This window comes from Phyllostomus discolor, chromosome 8, assembly GCF_004126475.2.
Source record: "Phyllostomus discolor isolate MPI-MPIP mPhyDis1 chromosome 8, mPhyDis1.pri.v3, whole genome shotgun sequence".
NCBI lineage: Eukaryota > Metazoa > Chordata > Mammalia > Chiroptera > Phyllostomidae > Phyllostomus > Phyllostomus discolor.
Window position 1 is genome coordinate 89,233,241 of NC_040910.2, and position 15,241 is coordinate 89,248,481.

A 15,241-nucleotide genomic window follows, 5' to 3' on the forward strand; every position below is an offset into this window, starting at 1 on the left:
GAGGAAATGTTAACATTTATGGCAGAATTAATATTCCTGAAATTTAAAGGGCTCTTAAATCAATAAGAAAAAGATAACACTGATTTTCTAGATGAGGGGAATCCTTTCACAATATATATACATGTAAATCAGGTTACTACAGTGTTGTATACTTTAAATATTATACAGTTTTGTCAATTATACTTCCATAAAGCTGAAATCTAAAAAATTTAGTAATATAAAACATATAAGTAAGCATTTTTCAAATCTAACAATGTTAAATATCAAAAAACATATAAAATATTCAACCTAATAATGAAAGAAATGAAAATACTATTTTTCTAGAGAAAATACCATGTATTTCTAGAGAATATTTCAAAATATGAATAGTCTTTGATCTACAGTTTTACTTCTAGAACCATGTAACAAACAAGTAGGCAAAATACATGAGCAAGGACATAATGAATATTGATCATGACAAAAATCTGGAATCAGCCCAAAGTCCACAAAGAGATTGGTAATCCGTGTTTCTCAGCTGGAGCACTGGGGCCCGTTCAACAAGCCAGTTTTTTACACTCTGTAGGAGGTTTAGCTTTGGGTTCCAAATGCTAGTAGCTTTCCCTTTGTTGTAATAACTAAAGGGTTTGACCTTGTCCCTTCCACATACATTCCCAAACACTCTCCCGAAGTACATTCCCAGCCTCAGCTGAGAACCACTGGATTAAGTATGTTTTGGAGGATCCACACAGTGTACTAACACTTTATCAAAATAGTGCACGTAGGAGTGGTGCACCTTTTTTTGTTTGTTTTTAATTTTTTGAGGGAAATTCTCATAAATATTTGAATGAAAAATGCAGGTTACAGAATAGTACTTACAGTATCTTTCAAAACAATTACCTTTAGCCAACAATTAAAAATTATAAGTCTGGACTGCCCAAAGATTACCGTTTTGAAATAATTTTAGAATATACCTTATTTATTATTATTCTGTATTCACATAAACACATTTTATACGAAACAGTCACACTAGAGACAAACAATGCTGAACATTTTTCTGCATTCAATGTACTGTGCAGCCACTTAGAAATGTTATTACTGTTGTGAACATTATACAGTTGTAGTTCCCTTTGGCACTGCTTTGTCTATTGAGGAAGAAAAATTATACTTTAAGAAAATACTCAGCATTATAATGATTTTATTTTTCATTTTTAAGATATGTGACTGGTTCTTTGTATCTGCCTTTTCTTACATCATTTCTGCTTGTCAGTTTTCGAATAGACTTTATTTTTTAAGGCAGTTTTTTTTTAAAGATGTTATTTTCCTTTTTTTAAAGGTTTTATTTATTTATTTTTATAGAGAAGGGAAATCAAGGAGAAAGAGAGGGAGAGAAATATCAACGTGTGGTTTCCTCTCGCACACCTCATACTGGGGGCCCGGCCCACAACCCAGGCATGTGCCCTGACTGGGAATCCAACCAGCAGCCCTTTGGTTTGCAGGCCCGCACTCAATCCACTGAGCCACACCAGCTGGGGCGGCAGCTTTAAATTTAGAAAAAATCATGTAGAAGGTAGAGTGTTCTCATACACTATCCCCCACTCCCACAGTTCTTCCTATTATTAACATCTTGCATTAGTGTGTCACATGTGTTAGAATTGATGTGTCAATATTGATATATTACTATTAACTTAAGTGCACAGTTCACATCAACTTTTGTGTTATACAGTCTGTGCCATTGACAAAGGTATAATGTCATAGATCCATACCACATACAGAATACACAAGCATGTCATTACAGTATCATACGTAATAGTTTTACTGCCCTAAAAATGTTCTGTGTTCCACCTTTTCATCCCTTCTCTATCCCCCTCTACTTGTCTTTTTGATAAAATAATTCACTCATTTTTTAATAGAACTTATACCTTCACTTGCCTCTGAATATCTCAAACGTGTATTATAAAGTTTCTATCAAATTGTTGTAGGAAATTAATTTCATATGAGTGAATTCAGATTTAGTTTATTGATTTTGTTAATGACTTTTTTTCACATTACATGTTTTGGTATTTTACGTGAGAGAGTTTTGTTTTGTTTCCTCTCTCAGAGCCCACTGTAGCCCCACCACCCCTTATCATCAGGGAGGGAGCCTGCTCATTGCCCACCTCACACGAAGCTAGAGTCCCCTTCTTCCAGTTACTGTCGTCAGGCCCGCCACTTCCTGCTTCTGAATCTGGAGCCCAGCAGAAGTTCATAGTTTTGTGTTTCCGTTCCACAGAGACATTTCTGTGGTATTCAAGCACCGCTGTGTCTTTTCATTTTTTTTTCTTTTTTATATTTTCCTATCGCTGGTATGTTCTTGAAAGGGGGGTTCAAAAGGGTCAAAGCGTGTACCTCCTACACCGTCTTGATAAACTGTATTTTCCTGTAGTCATTTCATTATGTTATAAACCCATATTAATTATGAAAATGAAATTCAAGATATACTTTCTTCCCTAGGAAAAAGTTCATACTCTCTTTTTATATAGAGAAGGGTTGTTGAAAAGTCACAGAGCTTATCTTCTCACTTACAAGGCTATCTTAATTTATTAAACCAGAACCATTCAGGTTTATTTGTTACGATATTTGTTTTGCTTAGAAGCTTGGTCATAACTATGGTTTGTTTACACCAAGTTTGTTCATGGATGCCAGTCACAGTGGGTTTTCTCAGAATAACTTGGAGCACTGGGTAGCAGAGGTGTATCTGTAAAGTATTTCACATAAAAAAAAGTAAAGGCTTTAATTTTTGGCAAAATCGGTAATAAGAAAGCGCACTCCCTGGAGCCTTAAATTCTTGACGTAGTGGCACAGAAACAAGACACATCTGTCATTTCTGCTTTGGGCTGGTAAGTTTGAGTGTCCTGTTCACTTCATGTGCAGTCTCACTCTAAGGACACAGAAGGTAAGTAGCAAGAAGAAAGCAGCCAGCAGGGGAGGACACTTGAAATGACTTCCTGAGCCATGACTGGAATAATTAGTTCACAAAAGGGGCACACCAGGAGCTCACACTTCTTGTTAGACACTTGTGCACCGTTCTGTCAGATCTGCTTTGAGGACAGCTAGCACCTCCCCAATTGTCATCTTTGCCTTTCATTTTGAGTTTTTGGGCTTTTTTGTTTAAGATTTATTTATTTACTTTAGAGAGAGGGGAAGGGAAAGAGGAAAGAGAGAGAGAAACATGGAAGAGATAAATCAATCGGTTGTCTCTCAGGTCCCCACTGGGGACCTGGCCTGCAACCCAGGCATGTGCCCTGACTGGGAATCGAACCAACAGTCTGTTGGTTCACAGGCCACGTGAGATCCACAGAGCCACACCACCTAGGGCTCAAGCTGTTTTAATTGGGTTAAAGGTATACTAAGAACTTGGGTGTTTTGAATTATTACAATTCCCCCACATTAGGCTGAACTGTGGAGCTATTTTCAACAAGGAGGGTAATGTAACATCCTCTGGTAAGGTCATACATTTACATAAGTCAAATGATAGTCTTGTATTGTCTTTAATTGGCAATAGGAAGAGCTCAAGAGAGACCTGAAAATTAAGAAAGAAAAAGAAATAGTGCAGGCCACAGCAGCCACTGCCACTCCCCCTGCAGCACCTCCTGCACCTCCAGCCCCTCCACCTTCGCCTCCACCTCCGCCTCCCCCGCAGCACTCAGGCCCCCAGGCCACTGCCACAGCCACGGCGCCTGTGGCTTCCCAGAAGAGGAAGCGAGAAGAGGAAAGAGACTCAAGCTCCAAGTCCAAGAAGAAGAAAATGATCTCTACTACCTCAAAGGAAACTAAGAAGGACACAAAGCTTTACTGTATCTGTAAAACGCCTTATGATGAATCTAAGTGAGTAGATCTTTTTGAGCTCTAGTTTATTTTCTTAAAGTTTAGCTGTTAGACTTCCAGGTTTGAAGAAAATTAGCATATGGTAGCAACATAAATGAAAATAGTTAAGTAAGAGTAATAGTGTTTCATCTGTGAACTTGGAGCATCTAATATTCTTAACTCTGACACTAGCAAGTACAATTTTATTTCCTGTGTTCATGATTTGTGTTTGTCCTTCATATTCTTTTCTGTCAAAAACAAGCTTTCTGTTGCTCCTGGCTTTCTCCTTTTCTCTTTGGGTTAACTCCAATTCAGTCAGTTATGCTGTCTGGAGAAGGAGTTGTATTATTATCGCTGCCCAGCATTCAGAGCATCCTTCCTGGAGTCTCTTCACAACATTGACACATCAAATTCTAGAGACTACGTGAAAATGAATCGTGCAAGAGGCTTTGAGTTTAAGTGGCTTTGGTTTTTTAATTGTTTAATTTTAAGCAATTTTCTGGGGGGGGGGTTTGTATTGGAACAGTATAACAATATTATTTTTGTCAAAGTTCTTACTTCCTTATTGGTGAAAAAGTCAGAAAAATACAAAAAGTATTCCTTTTACCCATTCCTCAAGTATGACATAAATTTGATAAGCATGGCAGCTGGGAGCTGTTTTTGACCGTTGTGAGGTGCATTTATTTGGTAATACATACAAGATTTTAGAGGTACTCATCTGTAAATGTAGTTTTATTTTTTATCATTATTATCATTTAAGTACTTAGCTTCCATTTTGAACATTTAAATATAGGCTAGCTTTTTAAAACCAAAGTTAACAATATTTTTTACAGTACTGAAAAGCTTGTGCCAAAAGATATGATTATTTTGGATTAGGAATGCTTAATGTCTACCTATGTGAGTGCCTAATCACTTTCTAAAATAAAATGGTCTCTGTAATGATGTTTAATTTGCAGCCTGAAAGCTGTTTCAGTGGTGCTATTTAAATTATAATCTGCAAGTGCTAGATCAAAAGTTCTGTTGATAGATTTAGTTGTGTGTTTAATTAAACACAGATCACTTTAGACATCTTCATTTATCGTTGTCTTACTATATTGGAAATTACATATAATGTAAAAAGGGAAACCCTATTACCTGATTTTTCCCTTAGTGTCATACAAGTGTGCCTTCCTTTAAGCAAAATAAACTAAATGATATAAAGCAAAACAACATGATTTACAGTTTTTACAAAAAGATCTGCTTATGCAGTTTCTTTAAATAGCAGTCATCTTTGGTCTAAAATAATAAGATAACAGAAATTTATTTCATGTAATATCTAAGTTGCATAAAATGAGGCACGCATGTATATGTGCTTGTTGTGTTGAGATTTTCTCATTATTTTATGGGTATTTCATATTTTTCAGTTTGTCATTGTTAACACTTCAGTATACCAGGTTCATTCACTCCCTATTCGAGTTCAGATGAGTTAATGTCTTTTTTTAGGGTTATTTTGTAATCTCTTCTACCAAACCAGGTTGGTTTGGGAATCTAGTGAAAACAACTAAAACTTGAAATTTAAGTCCTGAACTACTTCCAGGACATATAGCTCAACATTTGGTGAAGGCAACATAGAAAAACACCTTGAAGACTCCTACCTGTGGCAGTAAAAATCATGTGAGAGTCATAATTCAAAAGGGAAAAGTTAGTGGCAGTAGGATAATCTACACAGCCATGTCTTATTGCCTAACATAAAGTTTAAAGCCTGAGGACTATTTCTGTTTCTCAGGGTGAATCTACCAAGATACCCCTTGCTAGAACAATGGTATCAGCAAGGCCAGTCTGGTTCCCTGTGATCCATACTAATTCTTCCTATGACTTTGACATGGTGTTTCTACATGGTGCTCGTTGACACTTTCAGATACACTGCATGTTTGTCATAGAGACACTCTTCATTTTGTCATTTAGAATCCTATATTATAAAAACCTTGAGAGTTATTAACTGTATATGATCAGCCCAGTTATACACACATAGTCCCACCTTACCAAGTACTGTACAACCTCTGGCTGTTTTTGGTAACTCTCCTTACAACACTCTGTACCAGGCACCCATGGTTTTTAATTGAAGCAGTTCCTTATGATTAATTAACCTGGCCACTCTCCACATGGTCACACATGATTGTATTAACTGAAAATCTGTGACAGTTAGATTAAATTCCAATGTGTATTTAGAAAACTTGGTAGAAATTGAATTACTACATGTACCTTTCTTAGTTTTCTTTTTCATATCATATTTTGACCATTTATCTTTTACACCTGGCTGACGTGCATGTTTCTTGTAGTGTTACTTCTACTTGGTGTTTGCGCTTTGCTTTGTTTTCAAATTTAAATTGTGAGATACATTTTCAAACCTATCTAAGAAATAGCCCTGATTTTGCAATGGCTTCTGTGGCATAGGTTTGACAGATGTAAGTCTTTGATTCTTTGGCTTTGGTTTTTGTGCCTGTCCCAGTTTTACACATGCTCATTAAGAGGCAGACATTACCATCAGTGTGTTCTTTATTTTTTTCAAACCCCAGTATGTTTTTAAAGACCCATATTTCACTAAACAGTGTATTTGTTGAAATTGATGTGGGTGACTTTATGTTTTTACACTTGATAAAGTGTCAGACGCTGTAGTTTGCCAGGGGTAGAATGGTCGGATTCAGGATGTTTAGCTGACTCATTGCAGAAAGTTATCCTGTAATAAAGTGAATCAGGGCAGGAAAGACAGATTTAAGTACCATGCAGCTCAAAATGACAACTACATTGTCATTTTCATTGTGAATACTTTTAGGTTCTATATTGGCTGTGATCTTTGTACTAACTGGTATCATGGAGAATGTGTTGGCATCACAGAAAAGGAGGCTAAGAAAATGGATGTGTACATCTGTAATGATTGTAAACGGGCACAAGAGGGCAGCAGTGAGGAATTGTACTGTATCTGCAGAACACCTTATGATGAGTCACAGTGAGTTCTGATAAGAGCATCATATTTAATAATTTAGGAAGCCAAATTGCTCTGACTGATTACTTATTTATTTTAAAATAAAAAGCAAGATATTTTCTGCATATATTACACACTTACATTACAAATTCCTTTCCAATTTTTTTTTCTCTTTTTCCCTCTTTACCTCCCCTTCAAATTTATGTTGCTTCATAGTGAATGTTTGAGATGTATTGGGAAAAATATGGTTTAATGGTAGACTTGATTCTTCAATATGTAACATAGAAATTAATGAGATTAAAATAGCCTGACTTATTTGGACTTCATCAGGGTTTGAAATGGTGCTTTCTCGTAGGTTAGAAAAATATTAATTTGTATACAAGGTCTGAGACTTTGTTTTTAGCTTATAGGATTTTGTATTCCCTGTTGGGTGACCAATACCCACTTCCCATTTGATATGGTACTTGTTGGAAGATTTCTGCCTTTATTTTGTTTTTAGTTTTAAAGTCAATTAAAATGTTTTACTTTTTTTGTATGGGTTCTCTAATATTATACAGTGTTCTTAATAAACTTTTAATGCTTGTTTTTAACAACAGAAATGCTAAATTAACACATAGGAATGTCAGTCTTCAAAAGTATTAAACAATTATAATACTAAATCTGTTTTATATCCCAGAGTTAGAAGATTTTCAGATGCATGTTTTATTACTTTTTAAAGTAAATTATAAGTAATATGATTCCATCTGTTTTGAACTCACATTTCCATTTCGGATCTTGCAGATTTTATATTGGCTGTGATCGGTGTCAGAATTGGTACCATGGGCGTTGCGTTGGCATCTTGCAGAGTGAGGCAGAACTCATTGATGAGTATGTCTGTCCACAGTGCCAGTCAACAGAGGATGCCATGACAGTGCTCACGCCACTGACCGAGAAAGATTATGAGGGTTTGAAGAGGGTGCTGCGTTCTTTACAGGTGAGAAACCACTGTTTGCACAGTCTAAAGATGAACTCCACCATGAAGACTTTGGAAATACTTCCAGGGCTTGACTTTTCCAAGTAGAGTACCCAATTATTTACTGACTCCTGGCCGGTTCCATGCAGTGCGCCACAGGCTTCAGTCCTTCACACACTGATGTGTGTCATGAGGGTTCCACATCCACACAATAGCTCAGCTGCTGTTTATCTAGCACTTGAATTTAAAGTGACTCACTTTTTTAACCTAAATTTTATTTTTAAAGAAAACTTTATCCTACCACCATAGGTTGAACAACAGTCTGATTGAATTCTAGTGAGTTACAAATGCTTATCTAAGGCTTTGAGCCCTCCTTTATTAAAAATCAAAAGGAAATGGGGATAGCGGACAATATCAGCAAATGCTAGAGATGTATTCAAAACATGCATGCTGGATGGACACTTTGTCCTGTTGTCATCATAGTCAGGGACATGGAAAGAATGGAAAACGGAGCAAAGTCTCAATATGTGCTTGGATGTTATTAATACGACCTCTCTGTCACCTCATTAGCCTGCAGTGGTACCCATCCCACACTTGGGGCCCACCCTCCCCCCTCATGCTAATGTCCCTCAGACAGCCCTCTGAAAACCATTATTATAGCATATGCCCATCCGAGATAAGTTGTGAATAGAGCAAAAATCATCCTCAGTATAAACCACAGGTGGCAAACATAAGGCCCATGGGCCGAATCTTCCCCTGGTTATAAGAAGTAGTTACATTTACACAGTCCTACAATTACATTCGGCCCTTTGAAGGCAACCTCGAGGCAGGTGTGGCCCCAGTGAAAATGAGTTTGACACCCCTGCTTTAAACAATATTATCTATCCAGTTTAAGACTTTTGGAGTTAACTCCAATAGGAGTATTTAAGTGGATTAGTATTTCCACCCAACAAGAAGGATTTTTTTTTTTTTTTTCCATTGCAGGCCCATAAGATGGCCTGGCCCTTCCTGGAACCAGTGGATCCTAATGATGCACCAGATTATTATGGTGTTATTAAGGAACCTATGGGTATGTACTGGAGTTGAATATGGAGGGGTTTTTTTTTTTTCTAGAAGTCTCAGCAGATATTTCATTTATTATTCATAAAATTAATACAAGAATTTGTTGAGCAAGTTTGGTGGGAGTATAAATAGGTGTGGTAACTTGTAGGATAAATTAGGAGTGTGTATACATGTTTAAGTGTGCACACCCTTGGACCCAGCAGTTTTGGAGGGGTGTGTGTGAAAATTGAGATTATATAATGTCTGACGGGCATCTTCCTGTGTCATTAATCTTCAGCATGATTTTAATGGCTTTATATAGTCTGTAAATTTAATATGCCTTAAAGATATTTGACCAGAAGTATTTTCTTGAAGAGCTAGACTGTTTTCCTCTTTTCTTCTTAAGATTTTTTTTTAATGTATTTTTCAAGAGAGGGGGAGGGAGGGAGAAAGACAGGATGAGAAACAGCATTGATGTGTGAGAGATAAATCTGTCTGTTGCCTGTTGCATGCCCCCTACTGGGGACCTGGCTTGCAACCGAGGCATGTGCCCTGACTGGGAATTGAATAGGCAACCTTTTACTTTGTGGGACGACACCCAACCCACTGAGCCACACCATCCAGGGGTGTTTTACTATCTTTTTTTTTTTTGCCTTTTTTTTTATTGTTCAAGTATGTTTTACTATCTTTTCTTTATACTACCTAGATAAGCATCATCTTTTGTAAGTGTGTATATAAAGATAATAAAATTCTCCAAGACATACTGTTGAAAGAAAAATTAGTTACAGAACAATACCTAGGTTTCATGCAATAAACAGTTATATATTTTCTAAAGGTACATAAATGTCTTCAGAAATGCCTTTTAAAAAAGAACTTGGGTATGAAAATGGTAATATCCTGGAATGGTGTATTAAGTACTTACTTTTTCATAACCCACACAGAATAGGTAGGTGTAGTCAGATCGTGTTTGGAATTCCATCGGGGCATCAGGTGTACTTTTGCAGTTATCCTTGTTTGCATATTTTCCCTGCTGATATAAATGGAAACTCAAAGGGGTGTGTGTGTGTGTGCGCATGCCCACGTGCGCATGTGTTTGTTTTGTGTGCGCATTTGTGCATGTGTGCCTGTGTTAAAACTTGTAACATAAAATTTGCCATTTTTGTCTGATAGATTAAATTTTCTCTCATTGCTGTTATTTTTCAAATGTTTCTTAGTCTTGAACTTATTTTTGACTGAACTTTAAAATCATTTTCTGCCCTTGCTGGTGTGGCTCAGTGGATTGAGTATGGACTGTGAACCAAAGGGTCACTGGTTTGATTCCCAGTCAAGGCACATGCCTGGATTTTGGGCCAGGTCCCTAGTGGGGGCCCTGTGAGAGGCAACCACACATTGGTATTTCTCTCCCTCTCTTTCTCCCTCCCTTCCCCTCTCTCTAAAAATAAATAAATAAAATCTAAAAACCAAAAACCTTTAAAAATCATTTTCTCAAATTTGAAAATAATTATTGAGATTTAGTTTAGAATGTTCTTTTTTTTTTAAATTTTGAAGGTCTCTCTTTTTTAAGATTTTATTTTATTTATTTTTAGAGAGGGAAGGGAGGGAGGGAGGGAGAGAGAGAAACAAACATCAATGTGTGGTTGCTGGGGGTCATTGCCTGCAACCCAGGCATGTACCCTGACTGGGATTCGAACCTGCGACACTTTGGTTTGCAGCCCAAGCTCAATCCACTGAGCTACACCAGCCAGGGCTAGAATTGTTTCTTTCATTCAGTCATAGATTGATTTGAGATCACTGGCATTCTACTCTCCCAAATTTTTATGTATTGTAAATTGTACATGAAATTTCCCTTCAAACACAACTTTCTCCTAGGACCTAATGTTATTTTAGGGATATTTAAGTCTGTATATTCCAAAACAGTTACCTGTGTACCACCCTAATGATTTTTGTCATTTCTGCATGCTTATACTATTACATACTGATATTTTTCTCTTAAATTGATTTAAGTAGACACCACCGTAAGTGGTGAGTCCATCACAGTAACAGTGAAAACAAAGAAAGCAAAATGATGTTCTTAAAGTCTCAGAAAGATCACAAAACTACAGAGATTTTGTTCTTAAATCTGGATTGTCCCCTTCTCTTTGTACATATGATACACTTGTTTGTGAAATGGGTATTATATTTAAATATGTATTAATCATGTTGGTATAGTTTCCTTTATTTAAAACCAAAGAACCTTTTTAACAGTAGCCAAAGTTTATACATTAGCCCTCAATCAAAAATATAGTTGGAAAAGCACTCCTTAGTTGCTAAAGAGCCTTCAGTGGTGAATCAGCTCGGTTTCAGGACTGCTTGGGCGGGAAATAAAGGTTCTTGTCAGGACTGTGGGCAGTTTTCACATTGGAACAACCTTAAAGCTTTGAAAACGTTGTGCACTTTGTGTTTTTAAGACCTTGCCACCATGGAAGAAAGAATACAAAGAAGATATTATGAAAAGCTGACAGAATTTGTGGCAGATATGACCAAAATTTTTGATAACTGTCGTTACTACAATCCAAGTGACTCCCCTTTCTACCAGTGTGCAGAAGTTCTTGAATCATTCTTTGTACAGAAATTGAAAGGATTCAAGGCTAGCAGGTGAGCAGATGTGTTCAGTGTTCTGAATTTATTCAGCTCTTCAAACTCTTTATACTGTTATGTCTACAGAATCAGCCAGTGCAGTTTATGGTAAATTTGAACCTTGAAATCAAGAATTCTTAAAAAGAAAAACAAAACCAGACTCTAGCATTATGACATATTGCCAAGGACAAGGGGACAGGCTCAACAATGAGAAATTGCTGAGTTTGTGATCTGCTTGGAATTAAAGGGTTTTGGGTTTGGGGGCGGGGTTTTGGTGTTTCGTTTTTTTTTTTTTTTTTTTTTTTTATTACAAAAGCATTTAGCTTACAGAATACCAGTTGCTCTCTTAAATGCATGTACAAAGATAGTAGGAAGACAGAGCTTGCTCTCATTTTCTGGTATAAAGGTGGCTGTTCTATAGGGGAGAGGAGAGGGAAGACCATGAAAGGGGACTGTAAGTATCTTCTCCTGAATTTATGTTTGCTACATTTTTGAAATCATCAAATGTTTTCTTTCAATGTGCAAAACTAGATTTTACTCTTAAGCCCACAGACCTTTTCTTTGAGCCTGTAGTATGACTTTTGTTACTTCTGTTTCTGAACCTCAGCCCCCCCTCTCCAGCCCATGACTGCCTGCCTGCCTGCCTGCCTGCCTTCCTGCCTTCCTTCCTTCCTTCCTTCCTTCCTTCCAGCAGAAGCCTGGTTTCCATTCCTGTGGCAGCTGTCACCATTTTGTAGCCCCTGTGATTTATTTTCCACTATCTCCCATTCACCGTTCCACAGGCTTGATTGTCCTGAAATATTAAATTGGATAGATCTTGGCTGGGTTGGGGCCTGAGGATCTGTATTGTCTAACAAACTCCCAGGGACTCTGTATATTACCAGAGTGTAAGAACCAGTGCTCTACTTAGGGATTTTCCTTGAAGGAAGATTATAGGGTGTTTTTTGTCTCTCTTCTTTTCCTGTAGCAAGTTATATGAGGAACTGCGCTTTTAGAGTCAGTTTACGTAAAATAAATGTGGACAGCCCAGCTCAAGTATCCAACTACCTTCTCAGCAAAGGAATAAAAAACTACAGGCAAGGGAGAAAGGGAAGTGGGTGTGTGGGCAGGCGGGCTATAGACCCAGGACCAAGAAACTTTACAAAATCTCTAAAACCTTCCCTTTTATCATCCACTGTCTGTTAACCCATTAGCTGGAAAACTTAAAATGAAAGAGGACGTATTCAGTATGACAGTTCCCAGGAAAATAACAACAAAGTAATATAAAAAGGGATAAGCTCAGAATAGTGAAGAGTATAATAGAAGTTAATTAGCTAAACAGATTTCAGTAGACTCTGGAAGACAAAGCAGGTGGAAGAAGACCAATGGATGAAGCCAGGGAAGCCCCAGCCAACTCCTCCCAGAGGCTCTGCAGCAGAACCCCAGAAAGCCTCCAGCACAGAGTTTCTGAAACAAGCAGAATGCGAGAGAGAAGGTAAAGGGAGGTATTAACTGAAGATCCATACAGATCAACTCATAACAGGGTTTTGTCCCAATAAACCCATTGTAAATCGGAAATACCACAAGTCAAAATGTATTCAATATATCTAATGTACTGAACTTTATAATTTAGCCTCACCTATTTCTACTGAATGCACAACCCTTTCACACTGTTGTGAAGCCGAGAAATCATAAGTCGAATCCCCCTAAGTCAAGGACCATCTGTATTTGTGCTCGTCACCTTCTCCGTGCCCTGTGTGCAGGCCTGTGTAGGAAGCCTGAGGAGCTGAAGAGCACACAATTCTTCTTTAAAGAAATAGAATAAACTGCAGAAAAGTAGAGTAGACACGAGAATTAGACCCAGAGTAAAGTCCTCTGCCCTCTGAAGGGTGGTGTCTTCGGCCCCTCATTCTAAAACTGTGGCTTTTAACAGGGGTAATTTGTCTACCCCCAACTCCTGAGAGATGCTGAGCAGTACCTGGAGACCTTTTGTTGTTGTTACACTTAGAGATTGAAAGTGATGCTGACATCTGTAGGTAAAGGCCAGAGATGCTGCTAAACATCCCACAACAGAATCATCCAGTCCCGAGAGTTCAACAGTGGAATTGAGAAATCGTGATCTGAAGAAAAACCCGCCAACCAGTCACCCTGCACACATCCCCAGCACTCCCCAGGCAGCTATCCAGTCTGGACCCTTCTCCGGTGTGGACAGCCAGCCCGGGCTGTGAGGAGAGCCTGCAGTGTGGAGAGGGAGGCCTCGGTCTAGCAGAAAAATAGATCCCAGAAAAAACAAGAGAGAACTGGGGAAAAAAAAAAAAAAAAAAAAGTCTCAATTATGGCCTGAGAGAAATTTTACAGAATGGTGAACAGTGTATTAGGAATAAAGAACAATCTGAGAAAAAGAAGTGATTGGAAAATTTAAAATTACTGCAAGCAATGAAAGTTAAAATGAAGCAACTCTCTCAGTGTCAAGAACAGAAATACAGGGAATTAAAAATGTAAAAGCCCTGGCTGGTGTAGCTCAGTGGATTGAGCGCGGGCTGCGAACTGAAGCATCGCAGGTTCGATTCCCAATCAGGGCACATGCCTGGGTTGCACGCCACGGCCCCCAGCAACCGCACATTGATGTTTCTCTCTCTCTCTTTCTCCCTCCCTTCCCTCTCTAAGAATAAATAAATCAAATCTTTAAAAAAAATGTAAAAGAAAAAATGTTCTAAAGTATCTAATATTCACTTAATACAAATTCCAGAAAGAAAAAACAGAGAAGACAAAGCTGAAGAAATTATTAAAACACTGATAATATAAGGAAAAATTTCCTGAGCCAATGCAAGGCACAAGACTTCAAATCCAAGCAAAATAAATGTATTTGTTCAGCACATGGTTCATAGTGGTCTGTGTCAGACTGAATATAGCAGTGAACAGAGAGAGTAAAGTTCTTGCTCCCGGTGGAGGTTGCTTTTTTGTGGGGTGGGGAAACAGGGCCGGGGGCGAGGTAGATCCTCTTCCATCTGCTTTGTCTTCCAGAATCTATGTGGATTGATGAGGCCAATTGATAAACTTAATAAGAACAAATGGAAAAAGTTCTACCACATACTCATCACTAACATTTCCAAATGCCCAGGTTAAAAAAAGAAAAAGCTCTCCTAAGAGCTTCTAAAGAGGGAAAAATAGACAACCTACTAAGCAACAAGAATTAGACTCATATCAGACAGTTCTCTAGCAATAGTCTGATCCTCTAGAGGTTTATGGAGAAATGAATCCAGAAGTTTGAGGGGAAATGATTTGCTGCCCAGAAGTCTTTGTTTAGCCAAACAATCCGCTTTAGAAGCAGAATATATTAGTGATGTAAGGACTCAGAAAGGGTCTGCTTCCCAAGCATCCTTTCAGGCAGGTTGTTTTAAGATGTTCAATAGCAGAATAAGCAAATCAAGCCCTGGCTGGTGTGGCTTTGTGGATTGAGTGCCAGCCTATGAACTTAAAGGTTGCCATTTCGATTTCTGGTCAGGGCACATGCCTGAGTTATGGGCCAGGTCCCCAGTTGGGGGCGTGTGAGAGGCAACTGATCTGTGTATCTCTCACATGTTTCTCTCCCTGTCTTTCTCCCTCCTTTTCCCACTCTCTAAAAATGAATAAATAAAATCTTTAAAAAAAAAAAAATAAGCAAATCAAGAAAGCAAGACCTTGGATCCAGGGAACAAGAGGTTCAAGAAAACAATGGTAATTACTCTGACCCAGGAGGAGAAAAGAGCGCTCCCATGGGGGAGGTCTCTGGGAGAAGAAAAAGGGAAAAAAAGATAATTTGTTTAAGAATGTAAGTGGAGAGCCCTGGCTGGTATGGCTCAGTGGTTGAGTGCTGGCCTGTGAATCAA

At 38.1% G+C, this 15,241-nt stretch overlaps 1 protein-coding gene across 15 annotated transcripts in view; it reads left to right on the forward strand.

Moving 5' to 3' along the window:
• The window catches only part of BPTF (bromodomain PHD finger transcription factor), a 128,209-nt gene that overhangs the window by 110,159 nt on the left and 2,809 nt on the right, over positions 1 to 15,241 (forward strand). For 9 of the 15 annotated variants that reach the window (XM_036033470.1, XM_036033481.1, XM_036033475.1 and 6 more), the window contains 6 exons: positions 3,521 to 3,843; positions 6,635 to 6,808; positions 7,565 to 7,757; positions 8,721 to 8,805; positions 11,225 to 11,411; positions 15,034 to 15,223. In XM_036033470.1, the coding sequence (XP_035889363.1) occupies positions 3,521 to 3,843; positions 6,635 to 6,808; positions 7,565 to 7,757; positions 8,721 to 8,805; positions 11,225 to 11,411; positions 15,034 to 15,187 (1,116 nt within the window). In that variant the 3' untranslated portion in view covers positions 15,188 to 15,223. Of the gene's footprint in view, positions 1 to 3,520; positions 3,844 to 6,634; positions 6,809 to 7,564; positions 7,758 to 8,720; positions 8,806 to 11,224; positions 11,412 to 15,033; positions 15,224 to 15,241 lie in introns of those variants that run through there. The other 6 variants (XM_036033482.1, XM_028522117.2, XM_036033483.1 and 3 more) reach the window with 3 other exon arrangements.